The sequence below is a fragment of the Rhodamnia argentea genome, chromosome 7 (assembly GCF_020921035.1).
Source record: "Rhodamnia argentea isolate NSW1041297 chromosome 7, ASM2092103v1, whole genome shotgun sequence".
Lineage (NCBI taxonomy): Eukaryota > Viridiplantae > Streptophyta > Magnoliopsida > Myrtales > Myrtaceae > Rhodamnia > Rhodamnia argentea.
In genome coordinates this window covers 26,706,550-26,731,118 of record NC_063156.1, presented here as the reverse complement: position 1 = coordinate 26,731,118, position 24,569 = coordinate 26,706,550, and the positions used below count along the sequence as shown (strand labels likewise).

The following is a 24,569-nucleotide window of genomic DNA, read 5'->3' as shown; positions in this document are numbered from 1 at the left end:
TTAATCCTACATGGCTCGAATTTTCTCACAAAGCTTATTAATGAATCTTCAAAATTGGAAATTGCAGATTTTACGTAACAACGAGATTTAAGATCATTTATCCAAATAGTCAAATCTTCATGTCTAGCCGTTCTCTACGCTATTGAGAATGAGGAGAATCTGAAATGCGCCGCTTCCCGGTAATGTGTAGGGAAAGCAAACAACATAAGAGAAGTTAGAATTTTTTTTTTATATCAATTTTGCTCATGTGTAATTCATTAATGATGTGAAAAATGTCACGTAAGATTAGTTAATCGTGATTATGGATGAAATGTTAACAGTGATAAAATATGGCCAAAAGTAAAAGTTCGAGATTTTTTATGAAACAAAAAAAAATGGATATGATTGGAAAATATGCTAAAATTGAAGTGTTTTTTTTTGATATTAGGTCGGTAAAATTGGGACAAAAGAAAAGTTCAGATTTTTTTACGATATAAATTTTTTTGAATATAATTAGGACAGAAGTTAAGATTGAATATTTTTTTTTTTTGGCTCCAATTTGATAAATTCCCCGTTGTTCACGTATTAGCCACAGTTACACGGCAAATTTGTCGTCCAGGTTGTCAGCCGTCAAATTGTCTCGATTTAATCTCGTCCGTTAATTGGAATGGTAATGTCAGCCGTCGGATCAAAACTCTTACGTGTCAGTCGTGTACAGGCCCAGGACCCTCTAGAGTCTAGACCGAAGCTGTTCTTTATTTCTCTGCGTCAGCAAGAAGGGAAGCAACAGAGTTTCAATTACCAATAGTTCCAACTCCCGTGGAGGCTTCTCACTCTCTCCATTGCAGAAGAAGAAGAAGAAAGCCATGTCAGAGACTCAGTGCTGTGAGAACCCTCCGACACTGAGCTCCGCGAGTGTCGGAATCGGATGTGTCGCAGAGATCGGAGGCTTGAAAGCTTACATCACCGGCCCCCCTGATTCCAAGCTCGCCGTCCTCCTCGTCTCCGACGTTTTCGGTACAATTTCCTTTCATGGTTTCTCGCTCTTTGCAAAATTTTCTCTCCATTTCCGAATCAGTACCATCACGCATTTGCATAAAGTTTGTTAATTTGTTGCAAGAAAGCTTGAGCTAAGCATGTGTTGCAGAAAGCCAGATTTCTTGTGCCGTTGGTCATGAGTGTGTGAGTGGAGAAGAAAGGGAAAAAAGCACGATTATTTCATCCTTTGTCCTCACTCTACTCTGTTAAATATTCTCTGCTCTGGCCAGTCAAGGATCATGTTCCACTTTTAGTGGAGTTTGAGGGTATATTTCTCTGGCTTGATTCTGATATAACTCTATCTGCGTTTACTTTTATGCAGGTTATGAAGCACCAAAGCTGAGGTAAGCTGTTATCCAATCCCATCCCACTGGCTGTAATTAGAGAACAATCCCTCTCCGTAACTCCAGTTGATCAGCTTAGTCTTGAGTCATGACTAGCATGTTTGTTCTTGTCCATGTTTGCACTTATCCAGCTACGTTAGCTGAAAGCAGCTTTGCTTGTGTTAGATTTCATTTCCGTTGTCGTTGATTCTCAGGCAACGTTGTCATATCGACTTATTGTAATATTCTTGGACGAGGAAGGAGTGCATGTATGCATTCGTGGATCACGTCGACTGATAGGGCACTAATTGACAGAGTGGTCGGACTAGGGCCAACTTTATTGATGACTGAGTTATTGAAATATTTGTGAACCTAAAACAGTTATTGTGCGAATGAACTACATATTTTAGTTTAAGACTCAAAACCTGCTTTTACCTTTATTTCAGTGATGAGTTCCTTAGAGAAAAGGTTTACATGTAACATTTTCATTGGTACTAGGTTTTTGTGCAAGCAACTGCCCCCATTTATTAACACTAACAGATTCTTAGTGTACAAGCTTGAGGAAAGCAAACAGAATTAATCACACCATTCCTTATAAGTTCTATCATGAGCAACTCAATCAACTTCATGAAGAAGCTATTTTTTTTAATTGGTCATGACTTCATTGAATAGCATGTGGTTAATTCGCCTTGACTTTGATCAGTTGACATCTTGACTCCTCTTGTATTTGTTATCTGCTGACATCTAAAGGGGGTGCCACTATTTCATGAAATTGCTTCTTCTGAGATGCTTTTACTCGAGATGTTATGATTGTTTTCTGAGTTCAGAGTTTGTCCTGACAATATCATTTTGTTGTGTGCAGTTTTCTGGATTTTCTCATTGATAGATCTGCATCATAACTGAATTCTGTGCTGTGGTGGCATTTTCTTTATCAAAAAAAGCATTTTAGTATGCATTTATTAGCTTTTCAAATTTTGCAAGTGACAACATAATGTTTTCTTGTTGTATATAGCTGTGCTCAACATGCCATGATTCTTAACTTAACGTTGTCTGCTTGTGATATCAAGGAAGCTTGCAGACAAGGTGGCTTCTCATGGATTCTATGTGGTAGTTCCAGACTTCTTCTTTGGAGATCCCCATGTACCTGACAATCCCGAGAGGCCTATTGCAGTCTGGAGACAATCTCATGGAACTGTATGCTTTAATTTTTAGTTCAAGTCTCTATTTAAGGGTTTTGCTATACTTTATGAGACATTTATGTTTTCCAAAGAGTGTTTTTCCGACTTATAAATCAGTGGTTTTCTTGAGTTTCACTTTTCTCGATCTACATATGGATTCTACCTATATTCTTTCTTATGTAAAAGAGCTGACCTCGAGAGTTCTGCTATGGAAGTATTTTTATCATATTACTTGCTGTTCTTGTATAGGATAAAGGATTTGAAGATGCCATAAGAATTGTTTCTGCACTGAGAAGTGAAGGTGTGTCTGCCATTGGAGCTGCAGGATTTTGCTGGGGTGGTGAGTCTTCTTGTTGCCTTCTTCCACGAGTCTTATCCTGATATAGTCCTCAAGTATTCTATATAAAACTCTTGACTTTGATGTTTGATCATCAGCAAAGGTGGTTGTGGAACTAGGGAAGTCTGATCACATTCAAGCTGCAGTGCTGCTACACCCTTCACGAGTCACTGTGGATGATATTAAGGGTAAGTAAAGCTGAGCAAAGAAGCAGGATCCACATTTTTCAGCGGATTTAGCCTAAAGTGGTCCATGCATTTCTGCTCTTGACCGCTCTCTTGGATGAAACAAAGATGTCTCTGGCGTTAATCAAACTAGATTGGCCTGACATGTGTGATCTTATCCTATTGATTTACCTAAAGGCCAGAGAATCTTGAGATGGCGAAACGACTTTTAGCTGTCATTTTTCCAATAACTAACTTTCAGCAGTTGTCTCGTAAAAGGTCTTGATTTTACTACGTAAATGCACGTAGTTGTATGGACTTTGGTCTCAAAAGTTCGGCAGTGAAATTGACATCATGTTTTGCTGTACATTGACCAATAGCACCAGCTCATAATCCGTTGTTTGTATAGGAAGTGTTCGCTTTCTTCGTTCAATATAGAATGTAGTGCAGGAGTTTCCATGTTATTGCGACAGACAAGCTCATGTGACAGATTTATAACGATGACGCATATGGATATCAGAGAATATAGATGGTGATCCAACACTCTTTTTATCTTTTCAGAGGTCAAGGCTCCCATTGCCGTATTGGGCGCTGAGCACGACAAAATGTCTCCACCAGAGCTTCTCAAGCAGTTTGAGGAGATCTTAGCCGCCAAACCCGATGTAAACATCTCCATCCCTGCTGTTAATCCATGTGTTTGCAGTGCAAGTACTACTATCTTTTGTACTTTTGACCTTTGAGATCACTTCCTATCTCGTGTTCTTTTAGTGCCCTTCGCGAAATTGAGTTTAGCAGTAAGAGTACACTCGCCTGAATTGGGGAAATAGCTCTATGTGGATCATAAATGGACATGACTCCTGAGGCTGCGAGGTCTGTTACCTTCTGCAGGTTGATGGGTATGTCAAGATATTTGCTGGGGTGGAGCATGGTTGGACTGTGAGGTATAAAGACGAAGATGAAGCGGTGGTGAAGTCCGCTGAAGAAGCCCATAAGGACATGCTGGACTGGTTCACTAAGCACTTGAAGTGAAGATGAACTTGGTCACCTCCTACTGCCTCTACACATCCAAGGAAGAGAATGACAAAGCACGATCATTTCTAGCAGTAGCGGCCTATCATCTGATGGAAGTCGATGCTGATTAAGAAAATGTATTTCCCTACGCAGATGTAATTTAGCTTAGAATAAACAGACCCTGGCCACTCTCTGGTACATGGCATGCAGTGCCGGGTTCAACTAAAACCTGAATATTTTCCTAGCATGGAGTAACGGGAGCATATTAATTTACAGGTTCCTGCAATATTTGCTTCATGTCAATAAGCACCCAAACGAGTACCGACATGCACGAGACTGCACTGTTGGGCCAACCATGCAGCAGGTTCAAAAGATCTAGGTTGACTAACCATTAAGGTAATTCACCGCAGATGTTCTACTTGCCTGTAAGACTTCCCTCGCGTTAGGAACATAAAAAATTGCACGTCTCGTCCACAGATACGACCAAATACTCTGATTCAGTTGGACCATATAAAGAACGGACTTTGACTAACGATTGCACCTGTGATTGCTCCATAATAGGCTGATCAAGAGCCTAGAGAAACTTCCCCAGCAAAGAGGAAAATGGGAAACATGAAAACAGAATTTGACTAGTAATTTAATAGTTTTAACTCGTTCAACTACAGCTATGCTGCGAGCTGTTCAGTAAAAAAGATTAGAAAGCTCTTTCCCTCTCACCATTTTGCTTCCTCTATAAAGTCTAGATGGATATGACCAGCCAATTTCTGACAAATATCGGTCCGTGTCATAAGCTGTGAATCCATATCATTATTTCTCACAATTTGCGAGATGTAAAGGCAGGTCCTGTAGCATCCAAACTGTATACTTAAACAAAATAAAAACCACTGAACAGTGAAATTAAATTGAGCATACGACAACCATTGTCATGGCCTTGGCAGCACACTTCATGCATTTATGACATAGACAAGTTCTTTTTGCTTTTTTCAGGACATAGGAGGACATAAGAATAGTTCAAATTTTCAAGTTAGTGATCACCTCAGGCAAAAAACAGTTCCCCAGGTGACAAGAAGAGCCAAATTTTCAGGGGTCATAGCACAAATGCTAATGAGACCACTATGTCAAGGTTCCAATATCAGCCAATATAAATTGGTCCCTCAACCATACAAATACAGTTCAAGCATCTCATCGGAAACTTCAACCACCCCTAGCTTCTCTTCTTGTGGCATCATGAAGCAATTCAATATCAACTCCATCAGGAGGTAGCTGAACATACCTCACCACTGATCCTCTGATAAAGCAGTTCCGGACTGACAGCTACAAAAGGCAGAAAAAACCATATTAATCCTTAACGTGTGAGGACTGCCAATGCATAGAACCAACAACTACCAAAATCCCTTGAAACAAACTTAAATCTCCAGAATCTAAAGCATCCAAATAAATTGACTCGACCAAAACTCCAATGAACAAATTAGCTCACAGTCAAACTAAGACAAACTGCACCACATCTCTTGTCCGGTAAAGTTGACCCAGCATTTGCTAATGGAATTAAGGGGACAATGGTAGATTTTATTACAATGGTGAGATTAGCTTTTAGCTTTGCATCCATCAACCAGATGTATAATATCTCAAAAAAACATCACATGTATCCACCAAACATCCAACTTATAATCTATCAGCGCATTACATGTTTAAGAGCCCATATCAAAAAGAGGTCATCAAACTAGGGTTCCAGATTGAAGTGACAATTTCCCTCATTACTAGGGGAGCAACATATTGCATATAATATCATCTTCCACAAGCACGCAACTAACCAAAATATGAACACATTCTCCTTTTCCTCCAAAATTACACACTCTACCGCTCCAAAACCAAGTAAAGAGTTATGTACAATACAGACAGTAACTGGTCCGGCGCATTCAGCACATATTCCCTCTCATAACCAAAGTTCCCCTATACATAATCTGGAGGTCCTACTTTCTTAAGCGAGACTAAGAGACATAATCTGAAGAAGCGCAGTACTAGCCACGGAATTCCTAAAAGTCCTAACCTTTGACAGATCGAACAACCGCAGCCATCACCACAGACGAAACGAATCAAGAACATCATGAGACAGAAGACACTAAAAGCACCAAAACTCAGCTAGAAAGAAGGAATAAAAAAGAAAAAGAAAGAAAGGGAAATCAAGGGAGGAGGGGGAGAGGCGCACCATGTGAGGGTACTTGTCCTGATCGACAACCCTAGTGTTCTCGAGCTTGATGTTGAGGTACTGATCGACGGAGTGGAGCGTGCCCCTGATGGCCAGATCATTCTTCAGCTCCACGGTGACTTCTCTGCCCACCAAGTCCTTGAAGTACGAGAAGAACAACTGAAACACACGACACACAGCGCATCATCGAAAACCTCTCACGGAAACACTAAGTCAAAAATGAAAGACCGCTTCCGATTCTGAGCGAGCAACAGAGAATCGCCGAGCAGCGAAAACCCTAGGCTCGAGTCACAGAAGGAGAGGCTTAAGAGAGAAGTACCATCGATGCGACTGGAAAACTCGCCGAACGACTCCGAGAGAGAGTGAAAGAGAGAGGGAGAGGGGTCGTTTGTGCAAAGTGCGGGCGGCGGGGCGGATTGTCGATTTTATTTTAGGCAAAATTACGTTTTTAACCCTGGAAAGCCATCTGTAGTTAATTTAACCTTTCATGGTTAGTCTATTGGATTCATAGCCGGCTTACCGGGGTTCCCATTATCTAAGGGTGAGCATGATTTCAGGTATCGAGAATTGAAAAATCAAACCGATGGAAATAGGGTACATTTTAGATTTTAAGACATGTGGGATAAGTTTTAGGTTCTAAAAATTGGAGAACTAATTTCGATGGGCCCTACAACGAGCTAATATATTTTTGTTGTTTTATGCATTCACAAGATTTTATAGTATTTCACGATGTTCGATGATAAGTGAGCATTTCTCCCCCCCTCCCCAAAAAAAAAAAGATGATGAACAAGTAATTTTGCAATTCCGACAATATCTATGACTAATAATAAGACTATTACTTTGCTAATGTTTAATATTCCTCTTGTGTTTAAATATAAGTTATGGTTCGTGAATTATAACAGGAAATTGTGGTTATTAGAGGTGATAATTTACTGCAGCCATTCAATTAAGAGCACATGTATAAACTAAGGTAGATCCTGAAATCAACTCAAGAACTTATGACAAAATAGATTCTAGGTTTCAAGGTATGCAATGTAAGATTCATGTTATAACGAAAAATCGATTTTGACGGGCAGGCGGAAGGAAAATGAAACCTTTCGCAACTGCTACTATTTTACTGGATATGTGAATATTTCTAAATCAATTTATTAATTAAGCATAAGTTTCGGTGCCAAACCCAATACCAATTTACAGAGGAAAACAATGCCTTGTACTAGCGCATGGTCGGTGGTTTTGCTTTGGGCACATTTACAAATGTGCCTTTTGTATGGAGCGGATGCGCCAACACGACCGAAACCAGATGTATCTTCCCTTTCTTCCCCGATAGAGGAGATAATGATCCAGACTAAGCTAATCGGACCCGAATCGTTAACTGAATTTTACTCGACCCACCCATTTGCAGACCCCATGCACCAGGCCTCGATTCCGCAATCAAAGACCCATGTCTTTGCATCGCAAGCATCTACTTATGAAGTGAGCTCGCCGCATCGCGCTTCCTTATCATTGCGCTCGTTTATGTTCCTTCAACAATGAGGGTCTGTCCTCACGTTGGACTGACCGAATCGACTCCAACCGAATCGACATTTCTGGCACTTTCTAAACCATCCAGATATCCTTCAAAAACAACAGGCTGTATCTGCAGGCACGATGGATTTTCAGACAAGCAGCGGAGTCACATGAACTGTTTATGGCCATGACATTCACCCTGCGCAAAGCTCTCGAGCCACCCCCATCATCTCTAAATATAGGCACACCCTGAACAATAGCAAGTTATTAAATCTACACACAACCTTTACGTGCAAATGCCTGAGAGAGAGAGAGAGAGAGAGAGAGAGAGACCATCGCTTAATTTCGGATGTCGATGTTGAGTTTGAAGCATCTTGAAGAGTTCTAATTTGGCCGACAAGAACATAAGATTAGAATGACAAATCAAGAAGCAGCTACAAAAGGTTTGCTTCACATTACAACCCAATCAGGACAAAGGAAGAACAAGATTTACATCTCATGCAAGTCAAATGCCAGAAGCTAAGGATAGTTTTTTGCTCCTACATTTTATACTTTTTCAATTCTCTTATCGTTCCCTCTTCTTGGCTACAATTGAAGTTTTGCAGAAAAATACTTTTTCACAATGTCATATTCTTTGCTTCACCCTTCTCCCATTAGCATCACTGCCATCGAGAATGCCTTCATTTCCGTGACTGGAAACAATCATTGATTGCTCAGTCGCTCTTGCCACATACTCCAAGAGTTCGGTCAAGACTGAGGGACAGCTCTCCTTCAAGTACTCAAAACCGTCCGTTTGCATCACAGCTGAGAAACAGATTGGACAAGCTCCCGTTAAATCTCGTCAATCAGATGGCTAGTCAAACAACCAATCAACTAAAAGGGGAAAAAAGCTAGAAGGTAATCAGAGATAAAAATGGTGCAAAAAACAAATCAAACCTAAAAACTAGATCAATTTTCCTTTTTATCAGCCTTTTTGAAGGACTTGCGGTTCATTCTTACACCAACGGAAGGCCTTTTAGGGAACTATTGAAGCTATTGAGAGATTACCAACTACTGACAGTAATGAAGGTTACAAGCTTCTGGTGGTCACGAAGCCAACAAGTACAGTTAAATAGTGTACCTAGTCTAAGGTTAATGAAGCGTTCCCCAACTTTGATAGGTAAAGCATTGTAAGCAAATAGAACAAAGAGCTCACCTTTTGTCTCTATTAGAGTCGTGAGATAAGTAGTGATAATAAAGCACCCAACCCAATGGCTAGGTTCTTTCAGCAAAATCAGTGAGAAAAAAAGACGAAATTAAATCCTATATCTTGCCTGACCTTAAAAGACAAGCAAATTAGGGTCCTCTTGGAATCAGAAAAATTGTTCTTCCATGGTGACCCAGCTACCCTACATTCTTCTTAGTAATTTTAAATAGTGCTCAGTACACAGAGGATTGTACCAATTATTTTTTATCCACACCAGAAAAGTCAAATAGAAACCTAATCAATCCGTACAGGAAAGAGGGTTAAAGTACACTACAATCCTAATTACAATCCCCTATTCACCATTTGTCTATCCAACTTTTGCCAGCCAACTTTAAGTCATCTAGAAGAATGAAGGTGCTGTAAAGATCATCATCCAATGAACCAATGTTTCCGCATGAAACAGTAAATTTCAAAAAGGATGTCTACAGAGAACTTCCACAGAACACATGCTAGGGACAATCAACAATCAATTCTTTCACAAAAGAAGAGAAAGAATATCCAAATTATACTACATACTTTGTCACAAGAGAAACTAACATCAGCATCAAGTTATGATAGAAAGTCATAGGGTGCTATGGAAATAGTTAAAAGAAAAAAACTTACCCCTCAAATTTTCAGGCATCGCCACAAATCTGAGACACACAGCTTTCAACCGAAAGCAGTGGTGCTGCTCTGCCAATGCCAAGGTAGTTGCTACGGTATTTATGGCAACATCCTGACAAAGATTGGCCTCACATAGCAACCGCAGTCTATCAAGGCCATACCTATCTGCTGCTGCAAGTAAATGCTGAGACATCAAAGTTGAAGCCCACTTTGAATCCAGACCAGTAAGCTCTTGAAGATCAGGCAGAGAATCAAAGTATATAAAATGAAGCAATGCCTGCAAATTATAAAGTTTAGTTATCAAGACTTCTGCCAAAGGGGAACCAGTTCATGTAAACAATTGATAAACTTTAGTGATACAGCCAATCACTTAAAAGAGATAATGAATAAGCAACACAATCATCCTCCAGCTCCAGGTTAGTCCGGCAAACCATGCTAATGCTACGATTATGAAGTTCAGACTTTTAACACCACCAGTTCTAACTTGTTTTAGCCTGAAATTTTCTAATAGAAACAATAAAAGGAACTGCTGTTTTCTGTAAAGGATGGCCCATATCCAAATGGCATTCACATGGTCATGACATCTTCACAAGAATTTTTTTTTCGGAAATTGGTGGACATGCATTTTTCCTCTTCATTTCGATAGTTGTACTGGGCCAAAATCATAGTAAATGGAACGGCGATGATGATGATCACGGTGCTGAGGTAGCCGCTACTTGCCAATTGATAATGATAGTGGAAGTATGTATGACGTTATGGTGGCAATAACCACTTACAAGTGCCAAGCTAGAAGCTGACTGACGACCAATGGCAACTGTCCATGTAATAGTAATGGTTGGTTCCATAGTACATCAGAACATGTACAAGGACAAAAAGAAAGAAAAAAAAAAAAAAAAAAAAAAAAAGAGAGAAAAATCTAGTACATCAAAATTGTACAAGGACAAAATGAAAGAAAAACAAACAAACAAACAAAAAAGATAAAAAAAGAATCATATGACTACATGGAATCATAACAAGGTTACCAAAGCTGGATAGGAGTACATTGCAGAAGTAAAAAAAAATTCTGAACCCTCGAACAATCTTAGTATCAGCATGGAGGATCAATTGGAAGAGGTTCAGATCAATCTGAAACCAGCGCTGTCAACCTAAGAAAATTCCCAAAAATATCCATGCCAAAAGAAAGGCTTTCAGTTTTCAGATTATTCAATCTTCATATTTGGATGGCAGAACTTGCATTTTCCTTTAATAATTCCTGACCTTGCCAAATATCATTCTTCTTCATAGAGTCTAAAAAAAGATGATCGACATGAGATGTGCTACGGTGCAACTTACATGAAGCCAAAGAACATTAGTTGTATATACAGTGGAAAAAAACTAAGGAGAACTGAAAAAAAAAAAAACCCAATATCATTTATAAAAGAAAAGACCAATTTTTACATAATTCTCATGGAGCATAAAAGACTTACAACAGCGATTGGTTGAAACATGGGAGTGAAATAAGCCCTTGCTATCACCACAGCAAAATTAGATTTTTTTTTTTTCCTACTAGCATGATTAAGGAATGAGTTTAGACCATAAAAGAAACTTTCCTTTATAGGACAAAGACAAATTTAATTGCATCTGATCAACTCCCAAGACATGCAGACAATGGCCGAAACTTTTACCACATAAAATGCCTTCCCTCAAGTGTACTTTATTTGGCCTTTTAGCAATTTACAATCACTTAAAGCACGACTACCCAGGTTCTCCAAGTAATTTTTTAATTACATCCATCTGATGAGAAAAGGGAAGTCCTAAGTACACAATTTTCACATGATGCAGTATTTTGTACATCTAAACGTAGAGAATAAATGGACAGAGTAGCGTCCAGACATGGAAGAAGTTAAGAGACCAGAAAGACCACACAACAGGAAAGGGGAAGAGAGCTGCCCATCAATGAGAAAGCAAAACCTTCAAGGACACTGTATACCAAATTATATTTCCTTGACTTAATCTATCTGAAATAAACCACACAGTACATTTCACTGTATGCTAAGTAAAAATAAGCACCATATTAATTATTTAACTTTTGTAAAACCTTTTCTGAAAAAGAAATTGCTGCATTTGATTGCTATATTTTTACCCAATAGCACTCAAAAGACTTTAGCCACCTAAATTAATAACACTATTTCAACCAAAAAAAATTAATAACACTAAGCTCAATCAACAAAGACAACACGAAAATGATTCCTGCGCTTGAAAAAAATTAGTTGACATCACTAAACAGACGTGATGATGCTACATGTGAGCGGAAAACTGGAGTGGACTCAACCTAGGATATTATCAAATTAAACATGAATTAGCAGAATCTAGATGCGCAAAGCAGATAAACCAACTCAAACAAATTCCATGACAAAGAAGACAGACAAAGAAGGCAACATTAGACCTTGAAAACTGATGGCTCCATGTCTTCAACTCTTATACGCTTTGTATTTTGATCTTTCATTGGACCATAAAGTTGGGCTCTGAATACAGGGGATCGAGCAGCAAGCACCAGCTTGTGAGCAGGAAAAACTTCACCATCTACGTCAAAACTTACATCAGCTCCTTTCCCACTGTCCAAAAGCTTGCCAAATTCTTGGCCTATACTAGAAGGTGGTACAGGTATGGAGAAAATCTTTGGTCCTTCTGTATGTGATCTAACAACACCAACAATACAACGAACAGAAAGAGTGTCGTCTTTAAGGTAGTCTGATGTCTCAAGAAGACTTCGCTTGAAAAATCGTTTGTAGCCCCTACAGCAATTCGTGGAGATAGGTCATTAAATACTAGATACTCAGACTTACCAAATTTTAGATGAAATATAACACAAATGAAATTTGAGAAACAAAAGAAATGCATCCACTGAAAAACCAATATTTTTTTTTGAAGTGTCATATCAAACCTAACAAGAATGGCAACTGAGTGATCTATCATTGAAAGAATCACAATCAATGACCATGATTTCCAATTGGATAGCCTCATGGAAAAACCCATTCAACAGTCAGATATAATTGGTTGAAGTATTAAACAAATCGCAACAAATTTAGTAATCAGGTCTTCACTTGCATCTCTCTATCAATCCAGTTGCCCCCAAAAAGCACCAAATTAACACCATAAAATTGTAGTGTTATGCAGCGGGAAAGAGATACAAAAGTTTACTACCTTAAATTTACTATAGAAATGAAAAATGAGAGACTACACCCAGCAAAATGGAATGCCTATGCCACATATGTAAGGGATACATGCTTTATAAGGGCCTAGGAGATATCAACCAGGAAATGTAGAATAGACTATTAAAAAATTTAATAGACTGTTGAACAATTTTAATGGATTTCAGCAACTATTCGGATCAATAAGCCCAACCAAAAATTCATAATTGACCTCAGCCATGCATCTAATTGTCCCACCGAGTAAACTTCTTCCCAAGCGCAAGCCTACCTCAATAAAGTGATGGTAAATAAATGTCCAACACTCTTGCGGGAAAAAAAAATCTTATCCTATCACATACAGCAAGCTGTAGGCAGTTCAATAGGTACTACATTGTAGCACCAGCTTCAAACTTTCAAGCTCTCTAGGTGATCTATCATCAAAAGAATCACAATCAATGACCTTGCGATATATTTGGTCGAAGTATTAAATAAATCGCAACAAATTTAGGAATCAGGTCTTCGCTTGCATCTTTATATCAACCCAGTTGCCCACGGGGAAGCACCAAACTAACACCATGAACTTGTAGTGTTATGCGGCGAGAAAGACACAAAAGTTTACTACCTTAATTAACTAGGGAGATGAAAAATGAGAGAACACACACCCAGCAAAACAAAACGCCTATGCCACATGTTTAGGGGATACATGCTTCATAAGGGCCTAGGAGATATCAAAAGGGACACGTAGAATAGACTATTAGAAAATTTTAATACACTATTGAACAATTTAAACGGATTTCAGCAACTATTCGGATAAATGAGCCCACCAAAAAAATATCATAATTCACCTCGGCCATGCATCTAATCATCCCGCCAAGTAAACTTCTTCCCAAGCGCAAGCCTACCTCAATAGAGTGATGGTCAATAAATGTCCAACGCTCTTGCAACAAAAAATAACATCTTATACTAACACATACAGCAAGCTGTAGGCAGTCCAATAGTTACTACGTTGTACTAGCACCAGCTTCAACCTTTCAAGCTCTCTAGGAGATCCATCATCAAAAGAATCACAATCAATTGCCTCGATTTCCCATTTGATAGCCTCATTGGCAAAGCCCATTCAACAATCAGATATATTTGGTCAAATACCAACTAAATCGCAACAAATTTAGGAATCATGTCTTTACTTGCATCTCTCTATCAATCCAGTTGCCCCTGGGGAAGCACCAAATTAACACCATGAACTTGTAGTTGTTATGTGGCGGGAAAGAGACAAAATTTTACTACTTTAAATTTACTAGGGAGATGAAATATGAGAGTCCACACACCCAGCAAAATGAAACGCCTACGCCACATGTTTAGGGGATACATGCTTCATGAGGGCCTAGGAGATATCAAAAGGGACAGGTAGAATAGACAATTAAAAAACTTTAATAGACTATTTGAACAATCCAAACGGATTTCAGCAACTATTCGGATAAATGAGTCCACAAAAAAAAAAAAATCATAGTTCACCTCGGCCATGCACCTAATCGTCCCGCCAAAGTAAACTTCTTCCCAAGGGCAAGCCAACCGCATAGAGTGATGGTCAATAAATGTCCAACACTCTTGCAGCAAAAGATAACATCTTATCCTAACACATACAGCAAGTTGTAGGCAGTCCAATAGGTAATACGGTGTACTAGCACCAACTTCAACCTTTCAAGCTCTCTAGAAGCTCCGAAGCCAGTGAACCAATAGGTTCATCTTTCTATTCCACCACATATGTCTTTTTACATCAAAAAATGCCAGCTTGCATCATATGTACTCCTAAAAGCTTCTCGTGTAACACAAACGTGGAATGTTATTAGAAATTGCCAATCTGCCAGTCCAACAATCATTTTCTGAGTGGACACGCAAGAGATGATGTTCCGGCAGAAGGTCCCAATCATGGAAAAAAGCTCAATAAGCAACCTAAAAGATCAAGCTCACAAAGACCTCGGACTCTAAATGAAGTTCATTTGTCAGTACACTACCATTCCAAAAGTACACTAAATACCTACTCTTCCAACAGTACACTACACAAGATTATCTTACCTTATGCCATACATATATTGCTAACATTCCCAAGAAAAACTCTAATTTTTGTAGAGCAGAGTAAATCAACTACAAATAAGAACTCCAAACGCATCTATAAATAAATGCAATGTGTAACAAACGCCACTGAATAATTTAGCAATTGAACAAACATAAAGTGAAGCTGCTGAAAAAATCACATATAGGGGACAAGCCTATATAAAACCCTCAATCATGCAGCCAAAAACAAACGAAACACCGGATTCTCACAGCGAAATAGAAAGTTCCAAATCCAGGTAAAAGGGTTTCGAAAGGAAAATAAAGAGACCAAAATCTAAAAAAGCACGTACCACATGCTACCGCGATATTTAAGAGTGTAAGGCCCACTGTCGAGCGTCCGCCCAAAATGGCTATGCACTTTGTGCCTCTCCTTCCCGCTCTGATCCAACAGCGTCAACTCGAAAAGCGCCCTCACGTCAGATCCCTCGCTCGCCAGAGCAATGAACAAGGACACATACGCCGCATTGTCCTCGACGCTCTTCCCGTCCGGATAGAAATAGATCGCCCACTGGTAACCCCCTACGGTGAAAGTGTCGGACGCCTTGTACTTGCCGATCCCGATCCCTTTGGACAGCGAGTACCCGTTGATCTGGAAGTGGTGGGAGCCATTGATGGTGTCGGTGATCGACGTCGACGAGGAGGAGGGGGAGGGGGAGGGGGAAGACGAAGAAGCCTTCGAGCTTTCGTCCAGGACCTTTCCCATGCAAGGAGTCGCACAAATCGACGCTCGAACACGCTGCGAACACCCCCCCAAACAACGAATTCCTCTCGGGGAGAAATGGGGGAAATTGGGAGGTGGGGGGGATCGAGGGAATCGGCCGCGAACCCCGATTCCGGCTCAATCCGAAGCGGGGAGATGCGATCGGGGGAGAGAATTTCCCGGGCGGAGAGGGAGGGTTTGACCGGCGAGGAAATCTAGGGTTTGGGATTGGAGGAGGGAATTTGCGATTTCGGGGAGGGGGATTTGGGTAGGGTTTCGTCCGATTGCGAGAGAGGGGAAAGGTAATGAAACGACTCGGACTCTGCATTTGATGACATGGTGTTTTTTATTAAGGGAGGACATTTATTTATATTGTAATCTTTTGGGGCATGTGGTGAGGAAGAGGAGGAGGACCGAGGAGCCCTCCTGGTACGACTCAGAGGAAAAAAACAAAAATGTTCACTCGCATGAGATAATCGTATCGCCAGAGAAAATTCACTGTACCACGTGGCATAAAAAAAAGGGCATGTGGTGAATTTCTTGCTTTTTCTTCTGATTTATGCCGTGTTTGTTTTGAGAAAAGTTTCAAGGACAAAAAATTCAAGAAATTATTTGTAGGAAAATATTTTCCTTTTTTTTTCGAATTAGGGAATTCATTTTCCTAATTTTAAGCATGCATATTTTTTGAGCACGTCACCACCGCCACCTCCACCTCCACCTCTGCCGCTCCCATCTCCACCTATTCCCTTGCAAAGCAAACGAAATTCACAAACCCTCACGCCAAGTTTTGAGCTCGAGCGGCCATGGAGGCTAAGAATTTCGATGCTAGATTCAACCTCAAAGCTTTTGGCTGCCATGGTTGGTAGGTGGTCAAGTAAGAGCAAACGAATATTTTCCTCTTTTTTTTTAGGTTAGAGAATTCATTTTCCTAATTTTAAGCATGCATATTTTATTTTGACTACAATTAATTTTTCGTTGATCGATCATTCTTAGCAAACCAAATGCATGAAGGTTCGGAAAATAAGTTTGCGAAAAAAATCTTTCGCAGCCCTTAGTTGTGACATCTCATCGATTTTCACAACATCGTGGAATTAGTAAAGGCATGTTATTTTTATGATAATATGAGGATAAACGAAATTCGTAATCGTTGCTTGTCATGAATTTCAATGCTCGTGCATTGTATTTGTTGTGATTTTGGGCATTATGTACATGGAATCTCGGTAAAAGGAGCATTTGAAATTAACATTTTGTTTTTTTAGTGAAGACCCAAAATGCATACTTGAAAAGACAACAACGACTACTCGCGTGTTGTAGGCCCGATTGAACATTTTGTGAAAATTAGAGGCCTACGACCCTTTATCCTTAACCTATCAACGTGTTTATTTCACTGAAAACTTTATAGTAGATGAAAGTATTTTTTCGTGAAAAGTATTTTCAAGAAAAGCAATTATTTTTTTTATTTGGTGATTTAGGAAAAGTAATTTCCTATTTATTAGAAATTTCCCCAATCTAATCTTGTTATATTTGGTCTACGAAAACGTTTTCCGTAAATGTATTAAAATCGGAAAAAATAGTTTCCCAAAAAGTTTGCAAGAATACACATCTCGAAATACATACTCACGACAATGCAAAATGATTTTCCACGAAATGCTTGATTAGATATTCCCGAGTGTTTTTTGCTTGATCATTTAAAGTACTATTGTCTTATTGAGTTGTCAAATAGTCCAGACAAGCCTATCAAAAATCCACCTCCACGTTTGGATGTTTCATCGCGAAAAGATTAATTAGCTACTTTTAATTTATTCATGTTGAGGAACCAAAGCATCCAAGGGAATGAAACGCGTTAATTTGGGTTAATTTCATAACGCTCGCGAAAGTAGATGCAAATTCTCAAAATACTCTCCGAAGTACGGATTTTGTCACAAAATAGTCCCTAAAGTGGGATTCGAATCCTCAAAATGTACTTTATAGCGTTTGTTGTAATTTATTGCTGTTCAAGGTGAAACTCATTTTCACGAAATAAACGACTTATTTCTGCATAAATAAATTCACGATGATAAACACAGTGTTCTCATGTTACGATTAGTCATTTTGAGGTTTTTACGTCTCTTACATAGTAGGCCTTACCGACACGAGAAACGGAAAACATACGAAAGTCGTAGGATATTACTTTCGAAAATTACGAGGGGAATTTTGAGACAAAAAATTCATTTTATGCAGCCGTCATTTAGTTATACGTCGGTCGCGGAAGGCATGACGTATGAATTTATTTTGGATAAGCTAAGGAAGAGTGACGCACTTCCTCCCTAGCCGGGCCCCGCGGAGGAAAGATCACGTCCGCAGATCAGCCTCGCCCCCCTCCACGAAGTCAATCAACGGTGGGAACCGGATCATCCACGAACCGGGAACTGCAGGCGGGCGACTGAGAGACACTGGATCGGGCCACTCCTCTTCAAGAAGATTCCAAAAGGGAATCAACACTCCACCACCTCTTCGTCGTATCCGGACGCCAACCTGGAATTTCAATGCTCCATCGCGAGTGAAAATCGTGAAAAATCAGAGACCGCAAATTCTAAATTTCTGCCCGGGCGAATCGCGAGCGTGCGATTTCCGAATTTCTTTTTGTGTTTTTTGTTTATTTTTTTTTCATCAATTTCGAAGATTTTGGTTCAGGGGAAATCGGGAGGTGTGGTGCGAAGGAGGATAAGTCTGTGGTGATTTGACGAAAGGAGACGAGCGGTGGGAGAGATTTTGGCGTCGGAAACTTCGTATCTCTGAGCTGAATTTCTGTGTCTTTCTTCGTCTTCTTCACTCTCTCTCTCTCTCTCTCTCTTTCTCTGTCTCTAGTCTCTCCTATGATGGCAGAGCTCTGCTTGATGGCTTCGCATGGTTATCCTCCGGGGATCGTCCTCAGTCAGGAACCAGGCGCGAGCAGAGTCATGAAGGTGAGTCTCGACTTTCTTGGTGTCTCGGTTCCGTCGTTGCGGGTTGAAATTGAATGAATTAGGGGCGTTTTTTGCCTAGGGATTGCTAAGGCGCTTTTCATGTCGACTGTGTTCTCGATCTTGTTCTTCTTGTCGTAGCAGCTCCGTGCTTGCTGCTTGGCGCTCGATCTTAATTGGGTCATGGGCGTTTTGACCTTTGTAATTTTGTGGTGAGTTGCGGATTTCGGGAGTTTCGAGGCTGCACTGCCACTGTGCACATTGTTGACTGGGCCTGATATGTTGCAGAAATCTGGTTTTTTTGGTAGATTCATCTATTTGAGATCTCCTGGTCACGATTTTCCTTTCACAACTCCATTTTGACCTCTATGCCGGATGCTTAAAGCTCGGTGATTTCAGGTTTAAAGAGAGTTGCGAAGTTGCAATTAAGTTGGGCTTTTCATTGGTGTTTGCACGTTGCGGACTTTTGTCTTTGTTGATTCTGACCTCCTCAATTGTTAGGTGGTTTCGATCTGCATGCAGTGATGTTTGATCAGGATTTTCTTTTGTTCTGGGTTAGATCATCGAAATGGCCAATGTTGGTCACGGTTCAGTTCCTTATTATTTGCATCTGCATTCGGGAAATCTAATTATAGAAAGTGCAGGATCTTCAGCCATTTTTGCCTGGTGCTGGGACAAGACAAGACATTATAAGGTTGGGATCCATGACCATCAGTCCTAATCAATTGAAGGAGTCAGTGGAACCCCTGAATGGACGGTTTGCAGCGAAACAGTGTGTGCAGAGTGATTCTGCGGAGAAAGATCCTGTGATTCTAGATTTGCAAGGTATGCACTTAAGATTAGTTGAAGATCATGTCTTTTTCAAATAATTCGCGCTATATTTCAGCTTGTCCAAAAGGAGACGACTTGAAATAAAGTGTTCGCGTTCTTTCTAAGTATAATTTCTTTCTTTGTCTAAACTTTTTTTTTACAAACTTCAACTCATTGATTTCATTTGATGGAAATCTCACCCTTCATGCTACAGAGATTATGAAATTTTCAGGTCACAGCTTTAAAACATCTTACCACAAAGCAACTTAAGATTCTGAATTTGTATTCATTTGCAAGTGGCTGACGGTGTAAGCAATTATATTATGCCACTTGAATTTATAGAATCATAATATTAATCGAAACTGTACTAGCAATTTAGTGATGGCACTTGCATTTTTTATGGTCAGAAAATTAATGGAAAATGAGTCTCAGCAGCAAATGGAGGATTACTGTTGGGGCTGGTAGAACTGGCTATAGTGCTGAACCATCTATATAAGTTTAGGAGATTGCACAAATCAAGATATGCTGTTAAAGAGGACGATATAGCTTTTGTAGGATACATATTGAAGTGCTCTTTGCAGTTTAAATAGGATACTTGTCATGACAGGTGGTGGTCAAGTAATGTAATTTTTATTTGTTATGATTGCAGATGCTGTGCCCCTAGGCACTGGAATTGCCAAACAATTCACCCTGCAGAGAGAAGTGTTTGACATTAGCATGTCTGGGTTGAGTTATGCAGAAAAGGCTGGACTAGATATGTCTCCACTATCTCATTTAACGGGTCTTCAATCAGTGGAAACTGACATGCATCGCCTGCCCATCATTCCTTCTCTCGTCTACCCTAACTTTCAATTTTCCACTCAGAGCGCTCTCTCAGACTTCATGGGAGATTTGGTTCGAAATTCAAAGATAACCATTGACTCCGATGGTAGAGTCTTGATCGCAGATAGTGGGGCTGAGATGAGGGATCTTCTCTCAATTGTAGCGGAGTTTTACCTATCAAGGAACTTAACTCGAGGGAGAAAGCTTTCAATGCCAGTTCCTTACTTCAGTAGGTATGACAACCACGACTTGACATGCTTAACAATGCTTTAAACGGAGTTTTCTGAATTGATAAATTTTCCTCTTTCTTTCTTGTCCTTATAATTACTTTTGCGTGCCATATGTGATGACTAGAGCTTGAACTAATAGAGAGCACTGTGTGCGTGTGTGGATCTTCTTTTTCGCTTGAATTCACATTTACCCTTTATCATACAGTACATTTTCTTTATTCTGTTGCTTTGAGTTGGAAGTTTATAGGATAAGTACATATGCATTTATTTGAACATCTGAGTTGGTGTTCCTTTCCTTTAGTATTGAGGCTATACTAGTGGGCTAATGGATGTTATAACTGGTAAAATTTTCAGGGAAATGTTTGACAAACCAAGGATTCACATCCATGGGTCTTCCTTGAAGCTTGAAGCTAATGCAGTTGCTCCTGTAAAAAGGTAATTTTGTGCTGAACTTGTAAGATTTGTAGTTTCTTGCACTTTTTTATCAAGTCAGAATAAGCAGTGTCATAGATATTTCTGCCACATCACAGAGTGCGATGTTTATATGTGTTAGTATAGTCTTTGAATAACTTATATTGATCCACGTACATTTTCCGAGCATTGTTGTGTTGGTCGCGTGACCAATGGAAACAATATTTAGTACCAGAAATAGTTTATTTGCCCTTTGTGTTCCTCATTCCTTGTGTTGTAATTTGTATTGGTGCAGATAGTATGATAATAAGATGCTCACTTTTCCTTGCTCTCTTGTCCACCATGATGGATAGAGTTTTAATGGGGATTGCTCATAGATATCGAACTATATTTGTGGAAAATCATGTGATTTAGCAAGAGTTGTTGATTTGAGGGATTAATTGGATGGTTAGCCAAATTTGCTCAGCCTGAATGAGCATAAAATATAAGGTTCTGCCCGTTTCCTAGCGCAGATTACCATTGGACTACCTATTCGCAGATCATAATGGACTCAATTCCACTTGTATTTGCCAAATGAAAGGAAAATACAAACGCTCCGGCTATTTACTTTCAGAAGGAGTAGAAGCGAGATTTGCAGCTGTTTGCATAGCAGAATGAAACAATGTGAACGGATGTAAGCTTTGTTGCCCCGAACACGATTGGTGCTGACCAGACTAGTTGCTACTACGGTAGCAGGAGAGGTCAGGTGGTGACGACTCAAGCTTTTCACACCGGGCATTTCTAGTCATAAGGGAAGAGAGGTCAAATAGTCTATCCTAAAAAAAGACACATGTTTGCCTCTGGTTCCTGATAACTGATTAGCATGTCGATCATCATTGGTTAAGCAGTCTGACACAGTTATTGTTTGAACTGGGGATTGGATAAGGAAGGATAAGAAATAGGGTTGGCATCATATGAAACATGGTTAAAGATATTCAATATCAATATTGGTAGAAACGTATCAATAGTATCTATAAATATTCGATCATTACTATAAAAATAATGTTCTCATACACAAAAAAAACTAAAATGACACATTTTATTAGATCAAACCCTTCAAAAAAAAAAATAAAAAAAATAAAACAAATAGACAAGAAATACTTTACGGAAAGAAAACCATCCGACCATCCACCCCCTCCCAGGATTTTTACCGGGTTATATCCCATATCCGACATAACTATCCGGACCTACCAAACACGGGATAGGATAAAACAATCCTATCCCGAGTTTTATACGGACGACCAAACGCAGCCTTATTGTTTTGAACTCTTTTTTGTTGGATATTGCCTCTCTGATTTGATTGTCCTAACCGGTAGTTTTAATTATTATTGCATATACCAAAGAGCATGGTCCTTACTGCTTGTTTGAATGTGTTGTGATCTCTCAGTCCTGAAAAGAGCAAGCTCAAGCAATTATCAAGGAAAAAGAACAGCAGAAAAGTGAGTAGAGAGAGGGATCTGTTCAAAAGAAATTACTTCCATGCATGCGAAAGCCTTCTCTCCATCCTGGTGGACAAGAAACGGCAGGGGAAAACTGCAGTTCTTTCACTCAAGAAAGCTGGACCGGAACTTCCTGAGCTCCTGAACCAGTTCTCTGCAGGCATTGCTGGTACAGGCATAGCTGTTCTCTTTTCTGTTATCTGTAAGGTGGCCTGTGGACGTGTTCCTTTTTGTGCATCCAAAATGCTAAGCACTGGGTTTGGGTTTGGACTGGTTTGGTTGTCCTGGGCGGTGAATAGACTGAGGGACACAGCTATTGCCATCGGCAAGAATCCTGGAAAATTGAGCTTGAATGAAGATGAGATGGTGAAGAAAGTGGATAAAAGCGTGAGGGAGATATACTTTAGAGCTGCCACTCTAATGGCTGTGGCTGTGCTGAGGTTTGTTTGAGCATTGGGCTTATCACTTCCATGGAGGGAGGATGGTTTGAGAGCTTCTGGGATGCAGTCAAAAGTTGTGATTCGTGATTGAACCTGTAAATGGTGTAATTAGTTTGGGTAACTAATACCTTAGGTCTGTCTGGAGGGGAAGGAATTTTGCTGAAGTCTTTAAGTGATTGGGCTCAAGTGATGATCTGGTAGAAAGTCCAAAGCAGTCAATTCCGACATGATCTTGAGCTCGCCTTAAAGTGTTGTCGTACCTAAGATGCCATAAATTAGCTTGTGCATTAACCAAGCTGAGTTTTGCGTGGCTAGAGATACTCTGTCTTTAACGTAGTTCTCTGTATGGTAATCTTTTCATTCGATACAAGAGTATACTGGATTTTGTGATTTTCTAATCTAATTCCATCTTGATCTGCTGGGCCACTGTAATAATGGTACTGGTAAATCGGTGATCCTGTTGGTTTGGTAAGCACCCAATTCCTTTCCCAGCAAACACCTTAGTTTTTTTCTGTGACATTACTTTCTTTCCCTTTATAAGATCCCAATCGATCTCTTTTTCTCCTTTGGAGTCGTCTGCGCTCCGCAACTTGTTCTTGGTTTTGGGAAACTTTCGTCTCCACTTGCTTGTAGAAGATTCAGGTCTAGTTTATATTACTCCATCATTTTCCTCTCTTTTGTTCATTTTCTTTCCCCAAAATCCTAGAACGGGCAACAACAAAGAGATTGCTCCCGAGAACAAACATGTCAGACCAAAAGATTTCAACGAGGGATGGGTGCATGATAGTTTCTTTATAAAGAAAATAAACTCTGATCGGTACACACACTATATCATAGTTCCCAGTTCGGCTTTTGTTTATGCTTTGAACTTCCTGATTATTGAATTTGTAAATATGCCAACTATATCTAGCAGACGAAGGTAAGGGAATTTGATTGTCGCTGTTGAACTATCAATTGGGTAGTTTTGGAACACGATTGAATTCATGTAGTCTTTCGACCCAAAAATAAAAAATAAAAATTCAAGTAGTCTGTTCTGTCTACCTCAAGCATACCTTTATCAGTTTGCAATTCGTGAAATAGTTTGGGTCCAAATGCACTTGTACCTAATTGAGGACCACAAAAGTAGAATTTGCCTAATGGAAAAGAGAGAGAACAGATAGAGGAAAAGAACTGGTTTCAAACTCCTTCCTACTTTTTTAGTCAGCTCAGTTTCGAGGCTGGTTCCTATTTCTGATCTCTCCAACAACAGCCATTGAAAGAAACTGAAATGAGTTCACATCGTCGTACTCACCAGAACTTGCTCACACAGAATCTTTCAGGCCCTTAAAAAAGCTTGAACACGCACAAGATGCCAAAACAAATGTCCTCTTCGTGCTTTTTCTCGTCTTCCGAAAAGCACCCAGCAGAACGATTACCATCCAAAGGAGGAAATGATTATTCTTGAGCGGAGGATTCCCAGAAAACCCAGCTCTCATCAATTAATAGAGGAAAAAAATGGCTACTTTGTCAAAATTTCCAGCAACTTAAGCAGAATCCAATTCTCACCCCTCCTTTTCAATATGCTTTTCAGATGCTGCTCAAGAGTTTGCCTTTGTTGAAACTGCTGTCGCATTGTGTCTCGCAGCTCTAAAGCTACTCAATCCTCCAGTCTTCTCCATCAAGGCATTTCTAAATTTTCTTCCTTCCAGATAATCCACGGGCGGGGAAATCTCGGATTCAATCGCGAGCCGTTGAATCACTTGGAAACGATTGATAAAGTCCAACTCCTTAAGCAAACTATCTGGGAATCTCGCCTCATATTCCCTCATGACTTATGCTCGACTTAAAAAAAAATGACTTGGTTTTTCGCACAAGGATCACGAA

General features: G+C 39.8%; 4 protein-coding genes across 6 annotated transcripts; 2 read left to right on the top strand and 2 right to left on the bottom strand.

Annotated features, from left to right (window-relative positions):
- Positions 1 to 821: 821 nt before the first annotated feature.
- Positions 822 to 4,336, top strand: LOC115728286 (endo-1,3;1,4-beta-D-glucanase-like). Its single transcript, XM_030658633.2, has 7 exons — positions 822 to 996; positions 1,340 to 1,361; positions 2,408 to 2,534; positions 2,768 to 2,858; positions 2,954 to 3,043; positions 3,581 to 3,681; positions 3,908 to 4,336. Exons 1-7 carry the CDS (start codon positions 846 to 848, stop codon positions 4,046 to 4,048), a joined length of 723 nt encoding a protein of 240 aa, XP_030514493.1. The 5' UTR covers positions 822 to 845; the 3' UTR covers positions 4,049 to 4,336.
- Positions 4,337 to 4,920: 584 nt separating this feature from the next.
- Positions 4,921 to 6,660, bottom strand: LOC115730184 (sm-like protein LSM2). The gene is made up of 3 exons (XM_030660781.2): positions 6,556 to 6,660; positions 6,237 to 6,395; positions 4,921 to 5,344 (listed from the first exon to the last, which is right to left on the bottom strand). Exons 1-3 carry the CDS (start codon positions 6,556 to 6,558, stop codon positions 5,225 to 5,227), a joined length of 282 nt encoding a protein of 93 aa, XP_030516641.1. The 5' UTR covers positions 6,559 to 6,660; the 3' UTR covers positions 4,921 to 5,224.
- A 1,462-nt stretch (positions 6,661 to 8,122) lies between these two features.
- Positions 8,123 to 24,196, bottom strand: LOC115730183 (BTB/POZ and MATH domain-containing protein 2-like). The gene is made up of 5 exons (XM_030660779.2): positions 24,122 to 24,196; positions 15,164 to 15,546; positions 12,017 to 12,365; positions 9,592 to 9,868; positions 8,123 to 8,546 (listed from the first exon to the last, which is right to left on the bottom strand). The coding sequence occupies exons 1-5, from the start codon at positions 24,179 to 24,181 to the stop codon at positions 8,368 to 8,370; spliced, it is 1,248 nt and encodes a 415-aa protein (XP_030516639.2). The 5' UTR covers positions 24,182 to 24,196; the 3' UTR covers positions 8,123 to 8,367.
- LOC115728283 lies at positions 18,153 to 23,125 on the top strand. 3 transcript variants are annotated; one of them, XM_048281750.1, is made up of 5 exons: positions 18,153 to 18,518; positions 19,169 to 19,349; positions 19,972 to 20,380; positions 20,732 to 20,812; positions 22,215 to 23,125. In XM_048281750.1, the coding sequence occupies exons 1-5, from the start codon at positions 18,429 to 18,431 to the stop codon at positions 22,714 to 22,716; spliced, it is 1,263 nt and encodes a 420-aa protein (XP_048137707.1). In that variant the 5' UTR covers positions 18,153 to 18,428; the 3' UTR covers positions 22,717 to 23,125. The 3 variants fall into 3 exon arrangements, with proteins under 3 accessions (XP_048137707.1, XP_048137708.1, XP_048137706.1); XM_048281751.1 differs by having other exon boundaries at positions 18,157 to 18,518; positions 19,160 to 19,349; positions 19,993 to 20,380; XM_048281749.1 differs by having other exon boundaries at positions 18,157 to 18,518; positions 19,160 to 19,349.
- Positions 24,197 to 24,569: the final 373 nt, after the last annotated feature.